The following is a 26,587-nucleotide window of genomic DNA, read 5'->3' as shown; positions in this document are numbered from 1 at the left end:
ATCTTTCAGTTTTACGTCCCACTGTTATGCCGGTTAAGCTAAAGGAGACGGTGATGATGAGTAATGAATGAAAATGGTGGAATGAAAAAAGTGGGAGGAAACGGGAGAACCCCGAGAAAACCCACGCACACGGTGTTTGTCCACCACAAAGTTCACTTGGCGGGGGCTGGGATCAAACCCGGGATCCCAAGCACCAGAGGTGAACGCTCTACCACTGAGCCACCGCGGCCCATTATTCATTTTATGAGTGAATTCGTGGTTAATTTTCATTGACGTATTTTTACGTAGATACGCATCTCACGTAAGAACACAACATATTTTGATTATTTACACACTGGTCTAATGAATATTATTACAAATCTGTTCTGTAAATTTTACAAATATGTGGATCCATATACTAAAACGGAACCTTAACTTGTGGACACTTACGACAATAAAGATATTGCACTCACGTAATACTTACGTCACAATTCGTCTTGCTGTACCCAAAATTCCACACAGATATTCCTTTAGCATACTTAAATTTATAAAGATTATTATCTATTTTTACTAATTTAGAATTCGATCATAAAAATTTTCAAAACTGTAAATAGCCTTGTTACAATTTTCATCTATTCGAAATTCGTTGTTCATCTTTTCTCTAAAAAAAGAGAATAAAGAAATGTTTCAATTAATATTAGATCTGCGACTATTCAGTCATGTCGGCCATGTCACTAAAATTGTGTGAGAAAGAATTTATTACGAATGTAAATTGAGTAAAATTAATGTGCAGTAAACTGTAAAACATTGGCAGGGACGAACCAAATTGGCTGATTCCGAATAAGTTAATGCAATAATCAAATTATCTTGTCTATATCTGACAAGGAGGATTTTTGTAAGAAACTCACTAAGGTGAAAGTCACAATCAGGATAAGAAATACCAAAGTCGGCAAAACGTCAAAATCGGGAGAGAAGTTCAGACAGTGAAAGAGAGCTGAAGGCCCAGATAGAAAGGGAAAAAGTTAGAGAGAAGTAGGAAGTGTAAAATGAAATGGGAACGCACAATAGAATCAATCATTTCAGGTGGAACGTGGAACACTATGACGAAAACACTTTTTACCGCATCGAGCTATAAATAAAGATAGCGCTTCATTGTTGTATATATTTGACCATATTATAAATTGTACTTGTTCACTATGTAATATTGCAACATATGATAAAAAAAACGAGGTGGTTTTTGTTACCTAGTAACAAGGGTGTTGTTTCTGAACTAGTGAAATAAGCAAAGTGAATGAGTGTGTTGAGTATCAAACGGTAAACTGGCGTTAAAGAACATTGAAAGGTCAGGTGGTTGATATAACCTTCAACTTCACCACAATAACTTAAACGGGAAAGGATACTGCTGGATGTTAGTCTGAACAATGTAAAGATGGAGGCTTTCTGGGATGTCGTAATGGATTGGCATATAAACTAGCGTAACAACTTCATTATTATCTAGTAATCGAAGCTGTTGATTAATATTAATGTGTAGAAATATATTTGCAGACGTTCATGGGTTTCTACAAGTTCCTTGTAGAGCACAAAGGCTATCACTAGAAATGCCAACTATAGGTACTTTCCGCTGTAGAACGACTTTCAATCTAGGTTTCTTCCAGATAAAGTGATGTATTCAGGGAAAGTTTTTACATATGTGTAGTTGAGCACTTGTATATATTCCTGCTCCAACCACAGATTCGTACTCAGTAGACTGTTTGGAAGCACTTGTGTAGATAAAAATAGTATTTGGGTGGAGAGATTGGACGTGATGATCCCAGAGATGATGTACTATCTGAGGCTGAGTGGAGAAGAGACGTTCCAGGGAGACAACTTTTCTTTTCTTTTTCTTTTTTCTTTTTTTACTTTTTTATTTGATTTCTCAGATCACGACCTTTCAGTTTCAGCATCTGAAATTTAACCGAAACAGGTCTATCATCATTGCAATCTTAAGGACGAGGGAGGGGGTTTCGGGATGAACCCACAGCACAAACACAAAATTGAAAAAACTGAAAAATAAAAAGTAATACAAATGAATAAATAGAAAACCAACAAATACTAGCTATATATTTGTAGCTTACCTACCTAACTAGTGTTGTATTCTAAAGCTAACTATACGTATTCTATTTTCTCGATCCAAGTTAGGCTTTGATAGTCTTACATTGTTTCTATCTTTCTTTGGTTTTGTGTGTCACACTTATCCTACAAGGTTTCATTTTATCATCAACTTCTCTACACGCGGGTTCCCTTTTGCTTCACCTGTATGACATGGATGTTCACCTGTTTTTAGTTTCCCTTTAGGTTCAGATTTCTGTTATTTGGTTCTCTCACTCAGAATTTACCACATTTTCCTAATCAAGAACTATGCCTCTACATGCTTACTTAACACCACTAAGGGGGGCGCGGTGGCTCAGTGGTAGAACGTTCACCTCCGGTGCTTGGGGTCCCTGGTTCGATCCCAGCTCACGCCTTGTGGCCTTTGTGGTTAACAAACACCATGCTTGTGGGTTTTCTCGGGTTCTCCCGTTTCCTCCCACTTTCTTCACTCCACCATTTCATTCATCTCTCATCATCACCGTCTCCTTTAGCCTAACCGGCATAACCGTGGGACGTAAAACAAAGATTTCATTTCATTTTTTAACGACACTGACACTTAACATAAGCGCTTTCACACTCCTGTGTGTGGATACACATCCTAGCACCTAATACGAAAAACACTACACTCCTCAAACTACACTGTTGCACATTTCACTGTTTTACTAGTCGTGTAAACTTTAATGTTCCTTATTGATCCCATGCTGAAAGCAAATACAGGGTGTTTATAAGCGAACTCCGGGGTTTTAAAAATTCATATCTTATTAACGATAAAAGAGAGCAAAATTTAGTTAATTTCTCTGAAACGACTAGCTCAAAAAGTTTTAGTCATACTAATTGGAAATGTTTTTATCAACAGGTGGCAGCGCTGCGGAGCGTTGACCTTGAGACGACGTAGCGGCTGCGGTAGTCAGTTAATCAATATTCGCTCGGTGAGATGGCGAACATTACGAATTTTCTCCGCATACAAAAGATTCTTGATATGCCCCCAGAAGAAAAAATCCAACGGAGTCATATCAGGGCTCCTTGAAGGCCATGGAACAGGTCCCTCCCTTCCAATCCATCTGTTGCCGAGCCGAGCGTGTAGTGCCTCACGCACATGCAAATGTACGTTTTTTACTTATTTTGCCTCAAAACCCCGGGGAGGCTCATATTGAACTTTATTAAATTGTTAAAAACAAAACTTGAAAATGTAAGCTTTCCAATCATGTATAACACATGTATGTACGTTTTTTTACTTAATTAAAATATTTTGCCTCAAAACCCCGGAGTTCTTTTATAGACACACTGTACTTAATGTTCCTTGGTTGATTTTATGCTTATATAGTCGTCAGTACAGCTGCTTGGGGTCCAGGACCCACTCGGAGCACTTATTGCGGGCCCTGGTTAGTTGTGTCCTACAGCCGTACGCGCTGGGACCGGTCCCATATACACAACTAAGTCGCAAAGCGGCCACCATGTTATTATTTTCCGAGTTTCCTTGTTTATGTCGTTTTGCGTTTATTCCATGGGATCTTTGTGTGTTTATATGTTGAAGTTTACACGATTTCTTGCCACCGAATCACAGTCACTTCCGCCCGATATATCCGGAGTTCCTATCCAGTTGGATACAGAGGGATGCATCGAGATCACGCATTCACACTTTCGTTCTTCCGGAACACGCGGAAATCCTGCGTTCCTGTAGAAAACTTCCAATCGTGGAAGATTCACATTCTCACATACATTCGTTCTTTTCAAATGCACATATCATTAATTCCTTTAACAATTTTCTAATAAGACTTGTCTCAAATTCTTGTTGCTTAATATATAACTGTTCTCTTTATTCTGAAAATTCCTTTGTCTTAATACTTATTATTTTATAGCCCTCTTCTTTGACCATAATTTAGCTTATTTCTTTATTCTCATAATCTCTCTTTTCCGTAGTCGGTCCCTTAATAGAGGACATCATAAAATATGATGTTCAGGCGTGCCTAACTCTTGACATTGACATCTGGATGTTCTTTCAGACCCATTCTGTATAAGGGCCATGGTAAGGTAAGGACCATGTCCTGTGAGGTAATGACTTAAACCTGGATTAGGCTCAAAACGTTGCCACTTAAGACGTGTATCAATATCTGGTATTATATTATATAATCTTCGTGAAGTACTTATTTCTTGCCAATTTTTATTCCAAATTTTTATTATTTCGTCCTCTATTTCTTCCACTGTTTTAATTTGTTTACCCAATATTTCTTGTATTTTGGTCACACTTGATTTCTTCAGCCAATAAATTGCAGCCCTTTTTATAATAGTTAAAATTATTGGCTTGAGTCCCAGCAAAACACTTAATGCAATGAATGGTGTCGTACTAAAAGCTCCACATAATCCTATTAACAAGTTCCTTTGAGGTCTATCAACATTTTGCTTTAAAATATTATTTTCTAACAGTCTGTGAGCCCTCACACTTGATGCATATGTCATTGACGCACTTAATAATGTTTTCTTTATGTAATTTAATTATTTTCATGGTAATTTATAAGTATTAAATGCTATCGATATTAATTTATTCGCTACTTTATGTCCCCTATCTACTACATATTTTATATGTGGCCCAAAACTTAATTTTTCATCTATTTGTATGCACAAATGTTTAAATTCTGTTACTCTAGTTATTGTATTGATTCTTAGTTTGATCGTTGGATTTCTACGCAGTTTTGTTCCAAATAACATGTATTTGGTTTTCTTACCGGATAATCGTAATTTGCATTTATTAGTCCAATTTAGTAAAATATTGAGAGTTTGTTCTCCCTTGTATTCTAATTACCTTCGTGAATTTGCTGAGATAACGATTGCTATTAATATATCATCAGCAAAACCCACTACTCGGTCAGTTGCTTCGTTTCTGTTTAAAGTTTCCAAACAGGGCTGCAGTTCTATATCCCACATTAACGGTCCTAGGATCAAACCCTGGGGCATCCTTTCTCCGTATTGACGGCAATATTCTGAGGAAGACTACTGGTTGTTCAAGTTTGGGAATGCGTATAAAGGTTGCATATTGCTCAGTTTAACATGGTAGTTTCGGTTCCCGATATAGTTGGTTTAGCCAAGTATAAATACTAGCAAGTGTTCGATATAGTCAAGGCAACTGTTTGTGATATGGGCGTCTGGTGTGAAGATTGTTATTGTATAGCAGTTGCAGTTTCGGTACTAATATAGAGAAGGCTTATGCATTGAAGGAGGAATTTTTAAGCCACAAAATATGTTTTCACTATGATAAGAATGATTCCAGCTTCTTCTAAGAATGCTTAAGAAGGTGCAGTCTTTGGTTGTCAAAATATAATTCGCTGTGTTGTAATTTGAAGACGAATGTGGTGTTCGCTGGTTCGTGTAGATGGCGGAGAGGGTAAAATTCAGCCATAGTGAACTTTTGCGTCCACAACCTGAGAACAGACTTATTGGAGGGTGGTAATGTCTGTTCCCCAACCTTTCTGGCTAATGCGGGACATCAACTTGAAGTACGGTTGCGCTTCGAGTGAATTGTTTTGAGGTGTTTCCAATTTAGTTTGGAGTCGAAATGAAATTCAAGATATTGCAAAGTAGGTGTAACTAGTAATTGAATGGTATTCCCCGAGAGATGGATCGGAGATTGAATTAGTTTTCGGGTAAAAAGTCTGCTAACGATTTCACCAAATTGACTGACATGCCATTTTTAGAGATCCAGGAATGAAGTTCTAGGAGAGTGTCGTGCACAATACGAGTACATACTCTTCTACTAGGTTATTAGTTTCGACGTATAGTAACATGTCATCACAGCATTGTTGTATACGAACCATTCCTCTAAGTCGTTGAGGGAGTTGAGTTGATCTTGAGTTTAACGTCCCGTTCAGCAACGAGGGTATATATCAGACGTAAGTCGTTGAGGGAATGTATATATTAAATAATGTTGGACAGAGACTAGAACCTTGAGGAATTCTCAAGAATGTTGAACGGTAAGGAGATTGATTATTGTTACATTTGATACAGATGCAACGTTATACTAGCCAATTATAAATATTACAGAGAAAAGGTATAGGAATTTGGAGATGTGCCATGTGAGTGATCAGTCGATCGAGAATGATGGGATCACATGCATTTTCTAGATCTAATTTAACAGCAATTAAGTAATGTTGATTTTAAAAGGTGTTCCAGATATCTAAAGGAAAGGCATCACCTGAGTCAATACATTACATGGCTTTTTTGGTGACCAGTTAATATAGGTGGGAATAAGAAGTAATATTCCAAGTTCTTGTTCAATTTACAGATGTTGATCTTCTCAAAAGCGTTCAGTATGCATGAAGTAAGAGTAATCTAACGGTAACTGTGAGCCTGCCCAATTGGTTTATGTGGTTTTAGTATAGGGACTATCAGTAGTTCTTTCCATGAAGGTGGAATGTGTCCTCTACTCCAAATTTCAGAGTGAATTTCAAGGAGTACATATCAACTATATGGGGATATGTCATACAGCTGTTGATATCTGATCTGATCCCTGCCTGGAACTGTCGATCGCCGAGAGTTTAACACCAGGTTCATTTCTAGGATAGTAATGCTCTTGTATGTTTTTGAAACGCACTCTGGAACTAGAAGAAGTTGGATGGTTCGTCTGTCTTTCAATGGTACAGGAGGCGTGAGATAACGATGAAATTCGACAATCCAATGTGAATGGCCATCCGTGGGTAAAGATAGTGGAGGATAGCCTGTTATTTGATTTTGTATAAAAGTCCAGATACGAAAAAGTAAACACATCACAGTTCACTTCCCGACAATTGAATAGCTATTTACATGTATGGAAATCTTTACTTTCCATCTCACTATGCAATTCTTAACTCCTTCCATTCAATCAATACTCCAATGGAACTTGCGAAGTTATATCCAAAAAGACTATTCCTTTTATAAATTCTGTACATATTTTCACCCGGAAATAATTTTCTTACAGGAAACTTGGCTTAAATCTCTCCCGCCTACTTTTTATATATAATTGGATTCAGTAATTCCGTGCTGATGGCTATGATTGTTGTTCCATTTGGCATCTGTAAATTCCTTACATATATTCTCCCCCCTCTCCTCATTTCCCCATTCCAATATACATTGTCAGGCTATTCATATCGGTTCTGCTACATTCGTTAACATGTATGTACCCCCTCATTATCATTTACTTGCCACTGATTAGAGTACTATCAAAATTTACCCTCTCCTTGTGTATTGTTTAATGCAAAAATAGAATGAGTATGATTAAAAACAAAAATTACAATAGCAATATTCCATTTGGCTTAAACAAGGATTAAAACAACCTTGACTGTAAACAACTTACAAGTGAAAGTGAAAGTGTCTTGCCAGAATGATATAAAAAGCCTCACTTCAGTTGACAAAACATTCTATTCTATTCTATTCGATTCTCTCTTCCATTCCTTGTATTTGGAACATCTTAAGATTCTACGTTACGTCTGAAGAGGCTTCGATTCATTATGGCAGCACACTCTCCTGGCTTGTAAGTTGTCCTTTCCTATCTTACCTGATTTATGTTATGATGACAAATGCTATACAGATTGTGGGTAGGTCTCTTTGTGACAGGACCTAACTATCGAGGTAACGATATATTCATCTTAATTCACATATATATGTACTTGTTTCTTTTACATGTGTTTTTTTTTTTTGCTCCCATAAATCATTATGTATTCTGTTTGAATATATCTGCCCATGCTCGAAATGCAGATTGTAAATTTTGTTAATTGTTCAGCATAAATAAAATCTGTTAACAGACATCATCCATTTCATTCACATAATAATAATTATATATAGAGAAATAAACCCTTTCTTTTTAAGAGATAAAACATGGTTCCTTCTAGGCAAAGACAATCATATGTATAGCCTTGTCATCCTAACAAAATCCTAATTAATTTCACGCCAATAATTCTTAAGTTTATTTGTTATGCATTTTGCTCAAAATACTCTTAGCAGGTCCAAGGTTAACATTTTCAACTCATGCAGTTGAACTTAACAGTATTCTTTGTAGAAAGTAGTCTTTCGTAAAGATTCTTGCTATTGCTTCCGTTATGACCTACATAAGCTACTTTAACTATGTAGTTTGTGCTTCTTTTAGATTTCACCCATATTTCAGTTCCTCTACCATTGCTATCCAGTTGCTAAACATAACAACCCACCCTTTATTGCAGTTTCTGTATTCTTATTACATACATAAATATAGTTTAGTGTTTGAGATAGAATGAGGTATAATAAATCGGCAATATCTTACCATAAGACCGATCCTCTCTATTTTCAACCAAGATAGTTTCAAAAAAAAAGCTATTTAAACTTATATCTCAAATCACCTACTAGTTTAATAGCTTCAATATAAAAATAGTAAAAATTCATATAAAATCGCTAGATAAAGAAGAATAGGCCCCATTTTCCATTAGCCTAATATATAAATCTAGTGTTAAAAAATATTAGAATAGAAACTTAGAGGTTTCCGATTCAAACCTCCCTTACTCTCCAAAAAAAAAAATTAATGCCTTTTGAGCACTTTAGGTTCGCACTCCTATAGATTGTATTGAAACAATCTGAGTTAATTAGAACTTCTCTATAATAATAATTAAACTCAAGAGGTCCCAGACTATAACCTCTTCTTATAATTCCATGTATGGATCTTGCATTATGCAATTTTGTCTTATCTCTCTATAGCGCGCAAATTGAGATCAAGACTAAACTATATACCATTAAGTCCTATGTTTTAACTAGGCAATTACTAAACCACTAATTAATTTATTAACTTAGGGTCGTAATCGCTCGTTGCACTAAACATAAATATAAGCGATCATCACACCCTAATCCCCTTACTAACCATCACAATAATTTGGGTCCATAATCGATATATAGGCGATCTTTCACCCAATATATATATTAATTACAAGCAAATTTGCTCTTTAATCTAATCTATTAATTAAAGCATCATTAATGCTTCTTAATTCCATATTAAAATACTGCATTCAAGCAGCTTTCATGCTAGCTATACATATAGTATCAAACTGCATGTCTCTACTCCCAATATTTAGTAAGTTTAGGCAAGTTACTCCTTACTCATTTCATTACAATACTAATCACATTGCATTTTCATTATCATTGCCTCATAATATCATTTATTTCATTCTATTGACTGACGACTTTCGAATAACAAGTCAAAACAAAACACCTAACAAAATTACTTTAAGATGTAAATATTGTTCAGGAAGACAATAAGTCTGAAGGTCTCTGTTAGAGTATTTTCCGTAAACATATTATTTAAAACTTTCATAACATCCTATTTTCTAAATTCTTGCGTTTTCAAAATAACTATTTGTTGATATTTTCATTCTCTTTCCGTCAACAGTATCACTTGTTTATTACAGCACTTTTACTTTCAAATTTCTTACATGGTAAATATTTGTAACTTCTAAATACAAAACAAGGAAGTTTAGACCACTTTCACAACGGCATGTTGACGTCACTTTCACTTTCAATTTCTATTTCTCCCATCACAGTTGAGTCTATTTTCGTAACTTTCACTTTCAAAAACCTTCTTCTAGTCACAAAAATATTTTGCCATTTTCCTTCTAACAAACATGTTATTCCTTCATGTCATCGAAAATATTATTTCTACCATTGACGTAAATTCAACTTTCCTTCTGTCTCAAAATAAAATCAAAACAAATAATAACAATTTGAAATTGTCAATATTTTCTAGATTATTTCCAAAATAAGGAAAACAAATCTATTTTTCAATAACATTTCATGTTTGTTACAAGTCAACTACTTTCAAGTTCTCTAAAATAACAAATTTCAAGGTAGCTACAATGTACCAACTTTCCTTTCACTTTGTATAAAATCGTCAACACCCAAGCTTTTGGTATCAGTCTCTCATTCAGACTCATCGTTCTCAACCAACGCTCAACATGTCTCCAAATTTTAGGTAAGACTTTCCTTCTCTCAATTTTATTTTGCTTTAATAATTTTGAACTTTAACTACTTTGAGATTTCAGAACTTAGTCTGTAATACCAAGATACCTTCAGTACTTTAACAAAGGAACATCACATATTTCCTTGCTTTAACTTTGCATTTGCTTAACTAACGTTTTTCAAACTACCGTCTCGCAAATATTTATGAAGTCAGTCTCATTGTTCATTAATTCAATGGCCGCATATAAAGGACAGGTTAATCATTTATTTACTTTACCATTAAATTGCTTTGATATAATAAGTGCGTTCTTTCATAGTAAATTCAAAGAAAACTTTCTTTTCATTTATAGAGCCCTACAGGCATAACCATAGTATTCTGCCTCGATATGGCTGAACGCACATAATTAAGATTCCTCTAATAACATACCAATAGTTATAATTACAAATAGTATATCTTTTTCTTTTAGTTTAATGTTGATGGCATTCATAGCCTTTATTCTCACCCAAGCTATTGATCCACAAGGTGTCCAACTACAAATAGGAGCTGAATTTTCGCGCATTCCTAATGCTTTGCTTTACTCCTCATTTGCGCCTTTAATATATTCAGTCGAAATGCACCCTTTAGATCTTCGATTCTTTAATGTTTCTTGTGCTAATACTGGGACCATTCAATACTGTGATTTGATCACATCCATTATTCAGGCAGCTAATAATTTTACTTTAGATATACAAATGGCTACATACACATCTCGATTTGGATTTGTGCCTACCACAAATCGCAACCCAAGAAATTTGTTACCATTTGTAGGTTCATTTTTACAATGGCTTGGTGGTGTCGCAATACAAGATGATATAGATAGCATTAAAACGCATGAACACCAAATATAGCAGCACATATCTCATTTAGAATCCAATAATTATTTGGTACATTCACAACTCACTAATATGAGTAGTATGCTTTCCCGTTTAGCTTCCCAAACTAAACACTCCTTTCAGGAAGTTCAATCAGCATTTAATAATTTATTAAAACATGAACATAATCTCACCTCTCAGGTCTTAAATAATAATAACATAATACATTCATTCATCCAAATTTTCTTTCATTTAGATCAATTATTAATTTCTAAATTACACACCCTTCTTGAATCGGATTTGTATAGAGATGTATACACCGCCTGTACTCAAAACTATTTGCCATCTACTTTAGTACATTATAACACCTTAACATCAGATCTTAAACTCTTAAATTCCAAATTGATCTAAAAAAATCTACAGGTTAATCCTTCTTTCACCACGGATTTAGCTTACAAAATTGCTCCTGTCTCATGTAAGGTTACGCCAGTTGCGATTTATGTCACGGTCAAAATTCCAGTATTACCAACTTATACACATTTTAGGCTATACAGAATAATTAAATATCCAGTAGCTTCAAATGCTACAACCTGTTTCCCACAATTAAAATCTGATCTAGTAATATTTTCAAAAAGTCAGGTCATTCCTTTGGATTCTTATAGCACTCACTTCTGTAGTGTTCAAAATAAACCTTTTTTCTGTAAGTTACCTATGGTCTCAGCACAGCATTCTAAAGAAACATTATGCCTTACACACCTACGTTTCCCCAAAGTAGCGGGTCTCTATCAAAAAGTTTGTGAATTTAAATGTTCATTGGATTTAAATATGACAATCACTCAAATTAATGAAACTTCATTCATTATTACAAATCCACAAACTAATTTGTATTATTTGCACTTAAATGGTTCAAAATTTCCAATTCATACGTATGGCACCAAAACAGTACATATCACAATTCTTTGTGACACATCAATTGTGGATCAATACGCAAATATCCTGATCACCCAATTTACTCCTTGTTTGAACAGAACAATTCAATATAACCACTTTCTTATACATCACACCCTTCATGTCACTGACACCCTTTTTCAGCTACCTAAAGATAGGACTTTTCCTTTTATATTAAATTTTACTAACATCCCTCTTAATTATTCGCAACCTATTACGGAAATCACTCCTATTAATTCATCCTATGTACCTATGTCATGGTCAACAGTTATCCCGGATTCGTATGTCTTTCCTGTACATGTGACGAGCATTGGTATACAGTTTCTGTTATCTGTAGCTAATAGCGTAGCGATAGTTATATTATATAAAAGACAGAAAGCTACTCAAAAACAAACACAACAAATTGAGTTAGTACCACTCAGGGACATGTAACTGACAGACTGCAATTTTCCATTCCAGAATATTTCTCCTTTTTTTCTTCTTTATGCCCCATTCCACATTTGCATTAACCTACCATGACTTTACCTTATTAACGATTCTTCCTTTAGCCTTTCTCATCCTAATTCTCATAAGTCTTTATATATTTCAAAAATGTGTAATATACACTACTTTTCGGAAATTTAAACAAGTAAATTCCTATTCTTTAACCCCATCCACTACCTTTCATCTACTTCCCATGCATTCTTTTCCTTCTGTTCCAACTACCTCACAACAAACAATAACTTACAATAATGATGTGATATTTTTCTAAAAAAAAAAACAAAAAAAACTTACTATGTAATTCATATATTGATTTAGTTCAAATTAGTGCTTTCTTAAAAAAAAAATCAGCACTTCCTTTTAGATATGATATTGAGTTTATAGTTCAAACAAGAGTAATAAGCATAATTTTCAAAATACAAAATTTTAATACAAGCATTTGGTGTGAAATTAAGAACTAATTCCTGCCCAATATAATTAATGGTATACCTTTAAAAATTCCCTAATACTAATATTTTGATTTCTCACCATCACCCCACCCTGTCCTAAGCCATCAAAAAAATCTGCCTGGCCAGCGAAATCGACGAGCAACTCCAGATACCTTACGAAGACATTCAATATTCAGACGCTCTCAAGAAGAAGATGCCATCCAGTTCCCTGAGATGCCATCGAGTTTCCGTGAGATGCCAGTCTTGTCCAGCACCTGATCCAGTACCAGTTTTACATCTTACACTAAGAAGAAGAGGCCATCCTTCCAGCCATCCATTCCAGGCGTGTTCCAGTAAAGAAGAAGATGCCTTCCATGCAGCTCAATCCAGCTGACTACATCCCAGACGTTATCCAGTAAGAAGAAGATGATTTCCATGCAGCCCAATCCAGATGACCACATCCCAGGCGTTCGTTCAATCCGTTACCAGGGTTAACTTTGATGTACTACACAAAGGAACTGCTCGTTTCCAGAACAGACCGCCAGTTCCCATCCCAGGCTCCAGTATCCAAGAGAAGATGATGTTCGGATGCAGTCTTGTAGCAGCCTGTTATGTTTCCACATCCCTGGAGATGTCAATCCAGCAGTACAATGAAGGCTCCACCCCAGAGGTTTTCCAGAAGAGCAGCCGACGTACAGCGCAGATTTGGCTCCAGATTCACCATCAGTTGTCCAGAGCAGCTGCAGTAGCAATTCTCCAAATTCGCCGTGGTGGTTTGACCATTCCCCCTACCTAATTTGGTCTTTGGGAATGTTACACCCAGACGTCTATATGGTTTTGCCCAGCATGCTTCTGTACACCATGGACCTACAGCTGTTTCAACAAGCATCTACATCTAATATCCAGCTTCCAGTCTTCACGGATTCAGAGCTTCACAGCATATCAGCAGTAACATCCAGATGATGCTTCAAGATCTCATTCTTCACGATAATGGATCCTGCAAACTTCCGATGTTCATCTCTCGTTTACACCATCTTCAATGCATCGCAGCATCACTCCATAAGATGAATCTCTCGCCATAGTCAACACCATTCCATCTCTCCAGTCAGGGTCTTCTAGTCTTCAATCAACACCTACATAATGTTTAGTGAAGTCATCCCATGCAGCACTTTTGGGACTGATCACCCCAGAAGGCCAGCCGTCTATGGATGTTCCACGTCTCGACGCCCCTGCCTGATTTCATACCAGCGTGATTCTGTGGAATGCGCACCCATATGAATCAGTACGCTTGAAGAACTTTCAGCAGAGATTTGTCATTTCATTCTTCATCGATGCCCATCCAGAGAGAATCATCTATCCAGAAAATCATGCAAGGATAAGACTCTCTTCTCGTAATTCAGAAGTTTGTACAAGCATCCATTCACTCCAGATGCTCCAAAACTAATTTTTCTGTACAAGAAGTCTATAGCTGCATTACTATCTTCTGAATTAAATAAATATTTTAGCTTCTTCTTGAATACATAAAATAAAAATAATGTACTGGTATCATATCATAAAACACATACTTTACAATAATGCTCGTCAAGCATTTCATATCAATCATTATTTTACATAATTATTTAATATTCTTTATGTAATTATTTTTTTAAGTATATATACTCAAATATTTGGTTGCTATTTTAATTACATATGCATATATATATTATACTTTTACTTTGCAACCATTTAATTTTGTAAGTCCTATAGGCACATCTGCAAATTAGCAGCTGTTTAGTTTTGTATTTTCACAGCCATTTTCAATTTAACTTCTTGCTTGTTTAAAAAAAAAATGAGTATGATTAAAAAAATGTAAAGCTGTTCTTTTTTGAGTCATGTCCTTACGACTATGACTAAGAACAAGCTTCAAGTAAGAAGGGCTGTGTATTGTTTAATGCAAAAATAGAATGAGTATGCTTAAAAACAAAAATTACAATAGCAATATTCCATTTGGCTTAAACAAGGATTAAAACAACCTTGACTGTAAACAACTTACAAGTGAAAGTGAAATTGTCTTGCCAGAATGATATAAAAAGCCTCACTTCAGTTGACAAAACATTCTATTCTATTCTATTCGATTCTCTCTTCCATTCCTTGTATTTGGAACATCTTAAGATTCTACGTTACGTCTGAAGAGGCTTCGATTCATTATGGCAGCACACTCTCCTGGCTTGTAAGTTGTCCTTTCCTATCTTACCTGATTTATGTTATGATGACAAATGCTATACAGATTGTGGGTAGGTCTCTTTGTGACAGGACCTAACTATCGAGGTAACGATATATTCATCTTAATTCACATATATATGTACTTGTTTCTTTTACATGTGTTTTTTTTTTTTTTTTTTTTTTGCTCCCATAAATCATTATGTATTCTGTTTGAATATATCTGCCCATGCTCGAAATGCAGATTGTAAATTTTCAGCATAAATAAGATTGTTCAGCATAAATAAAATCTGTTAACAGACATCATCAATTTCATTCACATAATAATAATTATATATAGAGAAATAAACCCTTTCTTTTTAAGAGATAAAACACTTGGTATCTTGCTGGCCAGTCAAACTGTTATCATCCCCATTTGTGAAGTACCATCTCCAAAACAGCTGGATCTGAAGTATATGATACTTGTTTTACTTCTTCTTGTTGTCGTTTTAATGATGGTACCCCAATCGTATTTCCCGTCCCTCCGAACCTCCTCGGCTCCGTACCTCAATCTCTGCTCTGCTTCTCTCAGTCGCCTCCTCCGTTGGAATATATACTTACGGGTTTGGCAGTTATCAATTTCCCTTCTTATACAAGTCCCTTCTCTGAACCCTACCTTTACACCTCTGTCTGCGGTTTCTATCTTTCTCTAGACCCAATATATAACCCGGGTCTCTCACACCATAGTGACCTACGCTAACCGGTTAGCCACGAGGAACTCTGCTGACGACATTGTCGTATATACTACTGCTCCTACCTCTTCTGTGGCTTCCAATCTTTTTGCTACTGCTCTCACTCCCTTTTCACTCTGATCTGATCAGTATAATTTTGCAATTAAATCGACTAAAACTCATTTTGAGGAATTTACTAGAAAATGTTCTTTCCTTCTCCTCTTGGTCATCCATGGTGACTCCATTTCTCAAGTTTCATCTATTAATTATCTAGGCATGTATTTCTCTGTGTTCGACATCTCAGTGTCGCTCTCTTCATACAAAAGCTGACTGCTTTCTCAATGTTCACCGAAAAATCAAAGCCACCCGTTGAAATGTTGACATTAGTCATCTTCTTATTTTGTTTCGTAAAGCTTATCTACCCCTGATCACCTATGATTTCTATCCTAATTTACCCGAAACCCATTAAACGTATCACTAATCTTCCTTCTCTTCAATAGGGTATCTTTTGAAGTACATTATTCCTTTAAGCCACTACTCCTGTCACAGTACTTTTTACGTAAGCATGAGTTCCCCTCTTCGTAAATTATGTTCAGTTTCTCAGTGATAACTTGTGTCCTTCTCTCTTATCAATTACCTCAAATCTTTTCCTTCGCAAATTTAACTGGTGTCTTCCCTATCTATGTTTCTATCTTCCAATATTAGCTTTCTCGTTTCCCTCTCAGATACCTGGTATTTATATGCTAATGGTTCTAAATCCCGTGACTGTGTTAGCTCTGTTTTCTATTATTACTTTATCGAAATACTTTTTAATTACAAATTGTCCTTCTACTCTAATATCCCTCTTGCACAAGGTGCCTTTGTTGCATTTGCTGTCTTCTTCCATTCTGTCTTCTGTCTTGCACAAGGTGCCTTCAATACTCTTGTGTTACAGTTTGTATCGCTAATGATTCTAAATTCACTAACTGCATTACTATCCTATCCTTAGAATCAAAAATGGGTCGACTTTTAGAAATTAAATCATTAGCAGAACAACGCACTTCTCCAGCTCCTTTACTCTCATTTTATTAGCGAAAAGTCACGTGGGCGTGGTTGTTAATAAGTCGGCAAACCGAGTTTCCAGTGTTGGCAGTTTGTTTGGTAACCCAGCCTCCCACGAACTCTCTCCTTCTGCATACCACTCCCGATCCCTTCCCTGCCACATACAACATAGGGAACATTACAAATCTCAAGGATTTATCACTCCTTGATATCGGCAACACCCTCTTCCTTTCACTTTCCTCCTTAGTTCCTTGCCACCTCTCTCTCTACTACCGAAATCCGTTTATTATTACTACTTCTCCTTTATATTGTTTCCACAATGTTCCTTTCTATCATCTACGTCAACTTCCCGTTGTGATTGTGGAAATGACCTCGGTACAGGTAATCACTAGTCTGCTTGTCCCCGCTATTCTCTATGCCGTCTCCAGTTATACTTTCTGTTGTATGTATCTTATGGCACTGGACCTTTCAATCTCAATTCCATTATTTTCATGGCACTGCTTTCCTTTTTCGGTTTTCTTTTATCTTTCTACTAATCGAATATTCTCCTACAGTTCGTAGTTTTTTTCTCTAGTACGGTAATTTTGTCTCGACTTTCCAAGTGTTTTACTCATCATTGGATTTATCTATATTGAACATTTATAAATTGCCGATAGGTCTTGTCACGAGTGTCAAATATAACTCGTCGTTTGTAGCACTTAGAAGATGAAGTGAAGCGGTTTTTTTCTCTTGAATTTACGCACTTCAACTGTTCAAGGTCACATATGGTTCACTGGTGCAATATTTCAGAGCATAGAGAAAGGATATATAATATTTCAGGCAGTTTCGTGTCTACCATTGTGTCGATCAGACATAGGAAATCCTAGCACGTGGAAAATTAGTTTTCATTTCAAAAGTTTTCCTTGTACATTTAAAATAATGTCACACTTGCACCCTATATGAATATTTGTGCGAGGTTATAAATTTTATTTTTATAATCGTTAGTGGTTTTAAGAGAAAAATATTTTGGATTCTTCAATGACAGCCTTAGTGTGCATATCTTTACACCATGGTGCTTTGTTCAGAAAGGGGGTCAAATTGGACTTTCTTCTTATCTAAACTACACTTACATAACTTTTTTCTACATTTACTAGATCATACATCTCGTTATTGTTGACGTTCGTCACCTCGTTATTATACATTTCTCACTTTTCCCACCTTTTTACTCCTGTCAAAAGGGCATTAACCCTTTTTTGTTGTCTGAACTTCACTCTAAATTTTAACTTCTCATGTTCTTGATTGTGACCTTTTCTCTTCGACAATATAGTTTTGATTTGAAACATTCACTTATAAGGTTAATACCTATATGTCAATCTTTCTTGTAACCTACATGAATTATGTTCGAGGCAGAAGTTACCGTTGGTGATTTGGAGAAGAAGAAGAAGATATTCAGTAATGGGATAATTGTCAACGAAAGTGAAGTGTGGTATTTAATTCTGCAAGAAATATGTTGTCATCATTAGTGAAAGAGCATCAAGCTAAGCAGTCTCAAAGAAAGGAAGAACAAGGTAAACTGTAAGCGATAGATGCTTATATTTTAAGTAACTTCTGTTAAGTATTTTTACTCTTTCGTGAAAACAGAATTCAAAAATGTTTATAATCGCTTGATATTTGTTGCTCAGATTAAGAATAGCCTGTCAGATTATAAAAACATTTTTCGTTTACTTTCCTTGTTTTAAGTTATTTCCTAAGACGTTGTGGACTGTTGAACTGGCTCATGTCTAGGTAATTCAATACTGATTGAGGTGTTGGTGTACTTTTGGCGCACCCCAGTTTGAAAGATTTAGAGGTAAAATTGGATACTTTGAATGAAAAGAGCAACGTTCTTGATTACTGGTACCCCTTCTCATTGAGCAGCAATAAAGACAGAAAACAACGTGCCCTGCGGGGCTGTAACCTGCCTTCACTCGCTAACGCTCGCTCGGCAATACTGTGTAAATTAAATATATAAACTTTAGTACAGAAAGAAAGCAACCCAGCTACTTACCTACATGGGGGACCAGTAATCTAGAACCTTCCCCATGAAAAGACATATATATATAAACCGGCCCGTATTTAGGTAAGTGCTATTTTGTGCTCTAGCACAGGGCGGCAGGGTTTAGGGGCGGCAAAATTTTGGTTTTTTTAAAATAAATTCATAATAAAGTAATAGTTAAAAGTAGCAACCCGCAGAATCCCGCGCAAGCGCAAGAAAATATGTTGATGTGTTTAATTCGCTCTAATTATAGTAGTTACTAATTAGCTAGCTTATCTGATTATTTTTAGGAAGTCATCCAACCCTATCTCACCCCAAGGGAAGAGGAAGAACTCGAACATCATAGAAACTAATACCGTCAAACTCAGTGACCTCGTAAAGTATGCTTTCAACACTAATATGTGTCGTTTCCGATTACTTTTAAAATTTCGCACCTTCCCTGGGGAATGGAGTATCATCTTGAATTGGATTAAAACTATCACTATTCATCTAAGCCACCCCAAAACTATGAATTCAACTCTAATATTGCTCGTTTTCGATCATTTCTAAAATACCCCCATGTTATTCTTAGGGGGACTTTGCATCCCCATATCTCAGTTCAGGTATGACCTAGAGACCTGGAACAGGTATTTCGATCATTTCTCTGAGAATGTTAAAACATTAAAATTTCATGGTTGTATCTATTAGAGTCAATCCATTCTAAGTGATCGAGCATGTGCCGCTCGAGCATCTCAAAAAATCAAAATATAATTTTTTCATGAATGTTTATCCTATATCAGGGTACTTCAAAACCACAATTAATTATTTTTTACAACATCCCATGGCGACACAGCGGCTGCCGCCATTTAGCGTTTTTTCAATTTTAGGCGTTTACGTTCTTTTGAATATCTTAGCATGTGTTTGTCCTACCAAATAGAAAATTACTGGACGCCTCCAACTCGTGCAGAGCTAAAACTTTGATCTCTTAACATTTTTGTCCCAAGAAAGCACCAGTAGTGAATCTAAGCGTCCGAGTGGATTTAAGACCTTGTCCCCTTTTGTAATTAACGTAGTAACTACATACACTGCCCGATAAGTTAGATCATTAGAAAACTTAAAAAAAAAAAAGTACATTATTGGTGGAAACGATCAGTAGAAAGAAAACTGAGAAGCTACTTAAAATAGACTGCATGAGATAACTTCACGTCACAGTAGAGCCTCGCCGTCTACTGAATGATAGCCGCTGTATGATTTCGTGTTGGGATCTCCTGAATGCCATTGATGAGGATATTAAACTTCAACTAGTAGACCAATATGTAGAAGCAATTTGGATTAAAAGAAGTCAGGTGAACTGCTCCCAATTCAGTTACCGATTCTTACTTTCAATTGACCTACTCTCCCGGAATTTGTAAAGGCTTCATATTATCAACTGAAGTTCGACTCTACGTTCCTAGTCATTTTTATTTTGTTCATTGTACCTTTGGAGATAGTCGGCAGTAGTAATAAAACAAAACTGACCAAAGCAGTAAATAATTAATAACACTTGTGTAATAATTTTGGCAATGTAACATCGCCTTCATCAAAACAATTACTACTGTTTGGCGTGAGTTTCGCTCCATTAAGGACCACTCTATTACTACTAGTGTGCCCATTCTGTCGCCTAACGAGATTTTAGGACTAACTCGACAGAGATAACCAACATATTGAGCCAACACTTTCCTTCTGTCTCTGATTATGCACAGTATTGGCTCGAGTTTAATCGCTTCCGCACTCGTACTAAGAAGAACCCTTTAAATTTCCGTAACACCAACACTGAAAATTATAATGTTTCCTTCACGGGTCTCGAATTCAACTCTGTTTTAAGTGAGTCGTCTAACACTGCCAGGGTTGATCATATATTTTATGCTATGTTGCACAACCTCGAGCTATTCACAGGTTGCATTATTGCAGTTGTTTAATCGCATCTGATCGGAGGAGACTTTCCTGCCTCGATAGTGTGAGCCTCTGGTCCTTCCAGTTTCGAAACCAGAGAAAATGACAGCAGCAACAAACCACACACACTTACGAGTCGCGTATGTAAGTTTTTTAAGCTCATGGTGAACAAGCGTCTCGTTTGGTATTTAGAATCAAATTCTCTGTTAAGCAAGTTTCTGTGTGGTTTTCACTGCTATTTTGCTATTTTTTTTTTAAAGAATTATGTATTTATTTATTTATTTATTTGGAAAAGACATATAATACAACTCGGAGTTACAGAATTTTAAAACAGACAGACATACACACACAAACACACACACACACACACATATATATATATATATATATATATATATATATATATATATATATATATATAACTGGTCTTCATACCTACATGGCGAAATTCATCAAGAATTTCTTGGATGAATTTTATTTGGAGGTGCGTGTGGGAAGTATAAAGTACATTATAAACTGGATAAAAAGAAGTACACAGAAATAACAAAGTTGTATCATTGAATCAATCATTTCCAAAGTTGTATTGTATGGAAATCACATTATATTTTAAAATTTTGTGTTTTGATGACATGTGAAATAACGCGAATAAGCTTACAATGAATTTTTAGAACTGCTGCAAGTACTATGCATCGATTTCAGTGGCAGTGATTTCTGCGTAACTTAGGGGGGAGCATTCAGGTACGTGTGATTGTTGTCAGATATCCAAGCAAAGGTCTAACTAAAAATATCAGGATCGTAGAGGGCCGAAGCAAACTTTGGCGTCCGGGTCTCCCAGCTTTGGCACCTGTAGTCGATTTTTTATGTTTGGCATCGAATGCGTTTACCACATTCTCTAAAGCAATATTCATTATAATCTTTCTCTGCTGAAAGGAAGCATACATCCCTTTGGCTACTGTTTGCCATGCGTTTTCTTAGATATACAGAGATGCCTGTATTTTAACTCGTCTAGAACACGAGAAATATATGTGAAACATAGTAAACTACATACAACAATGATGAAAACAATTGCTAATTTGTGAATTTCGTGGAAAACTATTTAGAAAAGGTATAGCACTTCAGTGAACTGATAAATTGAGGTAATTTTGCGGGTTTTTTTCTTCTCTTTTTAAATCCTCATAACGTCTGAAAACTTTCAGGAGAAGTTTCAGTTCCACCTCGACATTTGATGTTACACCATAATAACATGCAAGTAGCGCAGTTTTATCAAAGGAGAGGAAGTACTCACTTTTTGGAAGATGATTACTTATCCTGAATAGAATACCTATTTTTTTCTGTAATACGCCTATTCATTTCTGCAACTATTCTGTCGATTACAAGAAGAGATAATTTAAAGTACGTGGTGTTAGGATTTTAAATCTTCTTCCTAGGTATTTCATCATCATAATATACTAATTTAAGTTACGGGGCAGTCATCGTGCTCTGGACATTTGACACCGTAGATGTAAAGGCAATGTTTGCGAGCATCAAAAGGGAGTACGTATTAAAAACAATAGAAGAAGAAATGGAAAATAAGATTATAAGAAAATGGAAAAAGAAGATGTTGAAGGCCCTAAAACTGATATGGGAGAATAGTGTACGCATGATTGGTGAAAAATTGGTGAGAATAAAAGAGGGACTAAGCATAGGTTGGAGACTGAGTCCGGTACTAGCAGAGATTCTAACGGAAACAGGTGGGAACGGAAAGTAAGAAGAGGACAAAATCTTATAATGTTTTGTAGATATGTAGATGATTGCCTTGGAATATGGAAATGAACTAAGAGACAGTTGGAGAAATTTGTTAAAAGAAAAAGGGATTAGGCTAGAAATGGAGATAGAAGAGAAGAGGAAAATCAGAGAAAATAGGAGGAAAATTCGAAACGAGATGGTACAGGAAAGAATGCGATGTCGGGATATATACTGCCACAAGAGGAGTGACGTAGGTAGTGGAGCTAAGAAGAATGTTATACAGAACATGAAAAATAGAATAGAAATGATAGATAACAACAAAGAAATAAGACATAGAAATACTGTGCCAGTTATTAAAGGGAAACGGATATAGAAGAGAAGATTTAGAAGAAAGAAAAGAGGAAGAAGCAGAGAAGGAAGGAAAAGGATGGTTTGGTATTGAAAGTTTAGGCGAGAAAACGGAGATTCTAAAGAACCTGTTGAGGAAGGAAGGGATTAAAACATACAGGAAAGGAGGAAAGAGGATAATAGACTTAGTGAGAGAGAAAAGAAAGAAAAGGAGATAAGATCAGAAGAGGAAGGGATAGTGTACCAGGTTAATTGTAAAGAGTGCGATATGAAGTACATAGGGGAAACAGGAAAGAGATTAGAACAAAGGATAAAACAACATAAGAATGATGCTAGTCTAAAAAGAGAGAACAACGCAATATATAAACACATTAAAGAAATAGGACATGAGATAGATTGGGAAGGAATAAAAGGATTAGAAAGGGAGAAAAGGAGTGTGATAAGAAAGTGGAAAGAAACCCAGTGGATTACGAAATACGGGAAGGAGAAGTTAATGAATTGGTCTAGTGGACTTGTACTACATGAATTATGGGAAAAGATGATAGACAGAATAGAAAGAAAGAATTTAAAGGATTAACACGAGCTGTTGGACTAGGAGTACTACGGGGAACAGAAGATGGGCAATAGCGAATAGAAAGTGTAAGTGACAAACACCTAACTGAGAGTTTCATAGCAGGTGCGCAAAAGGAGAAAGTGACTACAGTAATTAAAAATTTACTTTTTGAGTCAATTAAAAGTTTATGTTTACAGTAATTAAAATTTTACTTTTTAGAGCCAATTGAAAGTTTACGTTTTGTAAACAGAAAGTGGGCGTGTCTTGCATCCAGATTGTTTATAAGTTGTCCAAATTTGTTATCTCTCTCATAATGTGTCTGAGGAAGGCTATGTTACATAGCCGAAACTAACTCAAATATGTAATTTTAAAATATATATACTGCTTTGGTCAGTTGGAGTTTTAATAGTAAAAATATAAAAAAAATTAACTCACTCGTTATCGCTGTTTTTGGCATCATTATCACAAATACCTGACTTAAGACGATTTCAGAATTAAGCAGAATGTTAGATCCATATATTTACATTACAACTGAAGGTGTAAATTATTTATTTCAAAATATAAGATATAGCATACACTATTTTAATTCTGTTGGGGTGGCGCCGTGCCTGCGAAGAAGTACTAGGATAATACCTTCAAATCAATCGCTGGCAGACTCGTTTGCATATTCCTAATTTCTTTCTACTCCTATCTTAATGAGATGCTTGAACTCGTAAATCCATAAATAATATTATAAATTATGTTTTAAATTTTAGAAAGTCAGCATTTAAAAAAAAATCACCCTGCTTCACGAGCTGTTCTTCATTCGTTCTTGTTTTTGGAGTGTCTGCAACCAGAAAAGATTGTTCAATTCAATGAATTAACTGGGGGCCGCGGTGGCTCAGCGGTAAAGCGTTCACCTCTGATGCTTCGGGTCCCGGGTTCGATCCCAGCCCCCGCCATGTGAACTTTGTGGTGGACAAACACCGTGTGCGTGGGTTTTCTCGGGGTTCTCCCGTTTCCTCCCACTCTCTTCATTCCACCATTTCATTCATTACTCATCACCACCGTCTCCTTTAGCCTAACCGGCATAACCGTGGGACGTAAAACTCAAAGATTTCATTTCATTTTTTTCAGTGAATTAACTGTGCGTAAGACTTTTCAAGATAATGTTTCATTTGTAACCACAGAAATTAGCACAAGTGTTATAAATCACATAATTATTTTTTTTTTACTACAAATGCATTTGTTTTACTTGTTTTTAACTATGTAATTATATAATATTGTTACATATTATAAATTTAAAATTTTTTCAATAAAGAAATGTCATCTTCATCAGACATTAATTAGTATTTATGTTCATAATATTAAAATATTATTGATATATACAATTTTAATCAAAAGAAAAACTATTGTCCAGGACCTATTATATATAAAACAATTCTTCTCAGAGTAGAAACACCTCGTCCAGTTCCTTGCCAGGTGGTAAAGTGCCAAGGACCGACGAGACGTTACCACGTTGGATAGAAATGGATATGCGCTGTATAAGATAGGTTGTGGAGCGAACTTTGCCGGAAACACAAGAAATGCGTCTTCCTACCTCCCTAATAAATTCAAGACTTCTTGCACCCCAAGCACCACTGGTTTCAATAGCGATTGGAGTGAAAACAAACTTTTCGAGAATTACATAAATTATGTATTACATGCGTAGCAATTTGTAAAAAATTCTCATCGAAGAAATTGGTTTTCAAAAGTTCACATCGACAGAGTTTCCATCAAAGAATAAGAAAAGTGAAGATCACACAAATTAATAAATCAGTTATTCTACCTCCAATTTTCAAGATTTATCACAATGACAATTCTTTATAATATGAAGTCGAATTAGCAGTCAAAGTTAATCAGTCGCGCTGAAGAAGAGCCTGGTATGGGTTGAAATTGAGTGATATAATTAATAGTTTTTATTATTTATTTATTATTTGAGTATAAAATTTAAATTGTTAGAGTATAATATTTTTTTTTAATATTTTTTCTTTCCGATAGTGTAACAATTTTACAAATTTTTCGTTAATATTTTTTACATTTTTGTACAACTTTTTAAATATCTCTGCTACCATGTATATGTTAATTTTGTTCGAACTTCAACCTTCCGTTTAGTGCCTGATTTTACCATAAGTACTGTCCCAAAGCCTTAAGTACATTGACACAAAATGCTTAGAGATGTTTTAATATCCTAATAACATAAGTTACATGGATCCATTATGAACCAAAATTGCAAATAATTATCCAAATTGGCCACCATTAGCGTGCACACAGTCTTTAAAGTCTGTGGTCACTCCTCAATTGCATTACACTACGTATCAAATGCAAAATCCGCAGCTGCCTTCGGGAGAGACTGCTTTAAACTTTCAATATTAGGATGTCTCTTCTTGCAAGCCATCTCCTGAAGCTTGAACCACAATTTGTAGTCCAAAGAGTTTAGATCCGGACTTGCAGAAGGCCAATCTGAAGTGGAAATGAAGTCCGGAACATTTGCCTCCAGCACTGCTGGGTTGTTCGTGCCGTATGTGCTGGGGCTGAGTCCTGCTAGAAGCTCCAGTTCTGTCCATGGAAGAGGATGCTGGTGATATTCTCAACTAGATTCTCAAGCACTGTCTTCTGGTACACTTTTTCTGACATTTTGACCCCCTTTTCATAGAAATGGAGCTCCGTTGTACCCTCGTAGTTCACACTCCAATACATCATGACTGAGGCAGGATACTGACCCCTCTGGATCCTTGGAGTCTTTTCACCAGCTTTTCTAGAGGATGTGGCATATATCCTGTCTTTTTTATTGAAAGTCTCCCCAACACTGAAAACCTTTTCATCAGTGGAGAAGATTCGGCTGTGCTCATTTGCTGCGTAACGCTTAAGTTCATTTTTCAGGAAATGTCTTTTGCGTTTGTAAGCATGGAGTCCCGGACCACTGTTTAACGTGTGAGACATATACATTTTCAATATCTTTAGCTTACGATCCATACCTTAAATGTTTCCTAACTGGATTTCGTCGGACATGCCGCTATTGCTTTCACGAATTCCGGTGTTCGTACTGTGCGTGATTTTCCTTGCCGTGGGCGATCTTTCACGATTCCAGTCTCAACCAAGCGCTAGACAATGCGGTAAAATTTTGTTACTAATTTGCAGCTTCTGGAGAATTTTGAAAATTTCCCCTGGTGATTTGGCTACCTTGTGCAACGCTATCAAAGGCCACATGGTTTTCTTACTCGCTCCATTCCATGTTGGACACTTAAAACTGACACTTCTCTACGGGCGGAAGTACAGCCACTCTCAAAAGGTGGGACAGTATTTA

General features: G+C 35.9%; 3 protein-coding genes across 4 annotated transcripts in view; 2 read left to right on the top strand and 1 right to left on the bottom strand.

Annotated features, from left to right (window-relative positions):
- The window catches only part of LOC145671261 (oxidoreductase NAD-binding domain-containing protein 1-like), a 43,093-nt gene extending 42,437 nt beyond the window's left edge, over positions 1–656 (bottom strand). Inside the window, exon 1 of the mRNA XM_081740182.1 lies at positions 464–656. Coding sequence (XP_081596308.1) covers positions 464–516 — 53 coding nt within the window. The 5' untranslated portion in view covers positions 517–656. The remainder of the gene's footprint in view (positions 1–463) is intronic.
- An 8,173-nt stretch (positions 657–8,829) lies between these two features.
- LOC145671260 (uncharacterized) lies at positions 8,830–12,306 on the top strand. Its single transcript, XM_081740180.1, has 2 exons — positions 8,830–10,066; positions 10,521–12,306. The coding sequence occupies exons 1-2, from the start codon at positions 10,050–10,052 to the stop codon at positions 10,939–10,941; spliced, it is 438 nt and encodes a 145-aa protein (XP_081596306.1). The 5' UTR covers positions 8,830–10,049; the 3' UTR covers positions 10,942–12,306.
- Positions 12,307–18,102: 5,796 nt separating this feature from the next.
- Positions 18,103–26,587, top strand: part of Blos1 (biogenesis of lysosome-related organelles complex 1 subunit 1) — a 33,715-nt gene continuing 25,230 nt past the window's right edge. The window contains exon 1 of one of the 2 annotated variants that reach the window (XM_081740178.1): positions 18,103–18,258. In XM_081740178.1, coding sequence (XP_081596304.1) covers positions 18,198–18,258 — 61 coding nt within the window. In that variant the 5' untranslated portion in view covers positions 18,103–18,197. The remainder of the gene's footprint in view (positions 18,259–26,587) is intronic. The other variant, XM_081740179.1, reaches the window with a different exon arrangement.

This window comes from Thermobia domestica, chromosome 15 (assembly GCF_964235325.1).
Source record: "Thermobia domestica chromosome 15, izTheDome1.hap1.1, whole genome shotgun sequence".
NCBI lineage: Eukaryota > Metazoa > Arthropoda > Insecta > Zygentoma > Lepismatidae > Thermobia > Thermobia domestica.
This window is presented reverse-complemented; position numbering and strand designations above follow the sequence as displayed.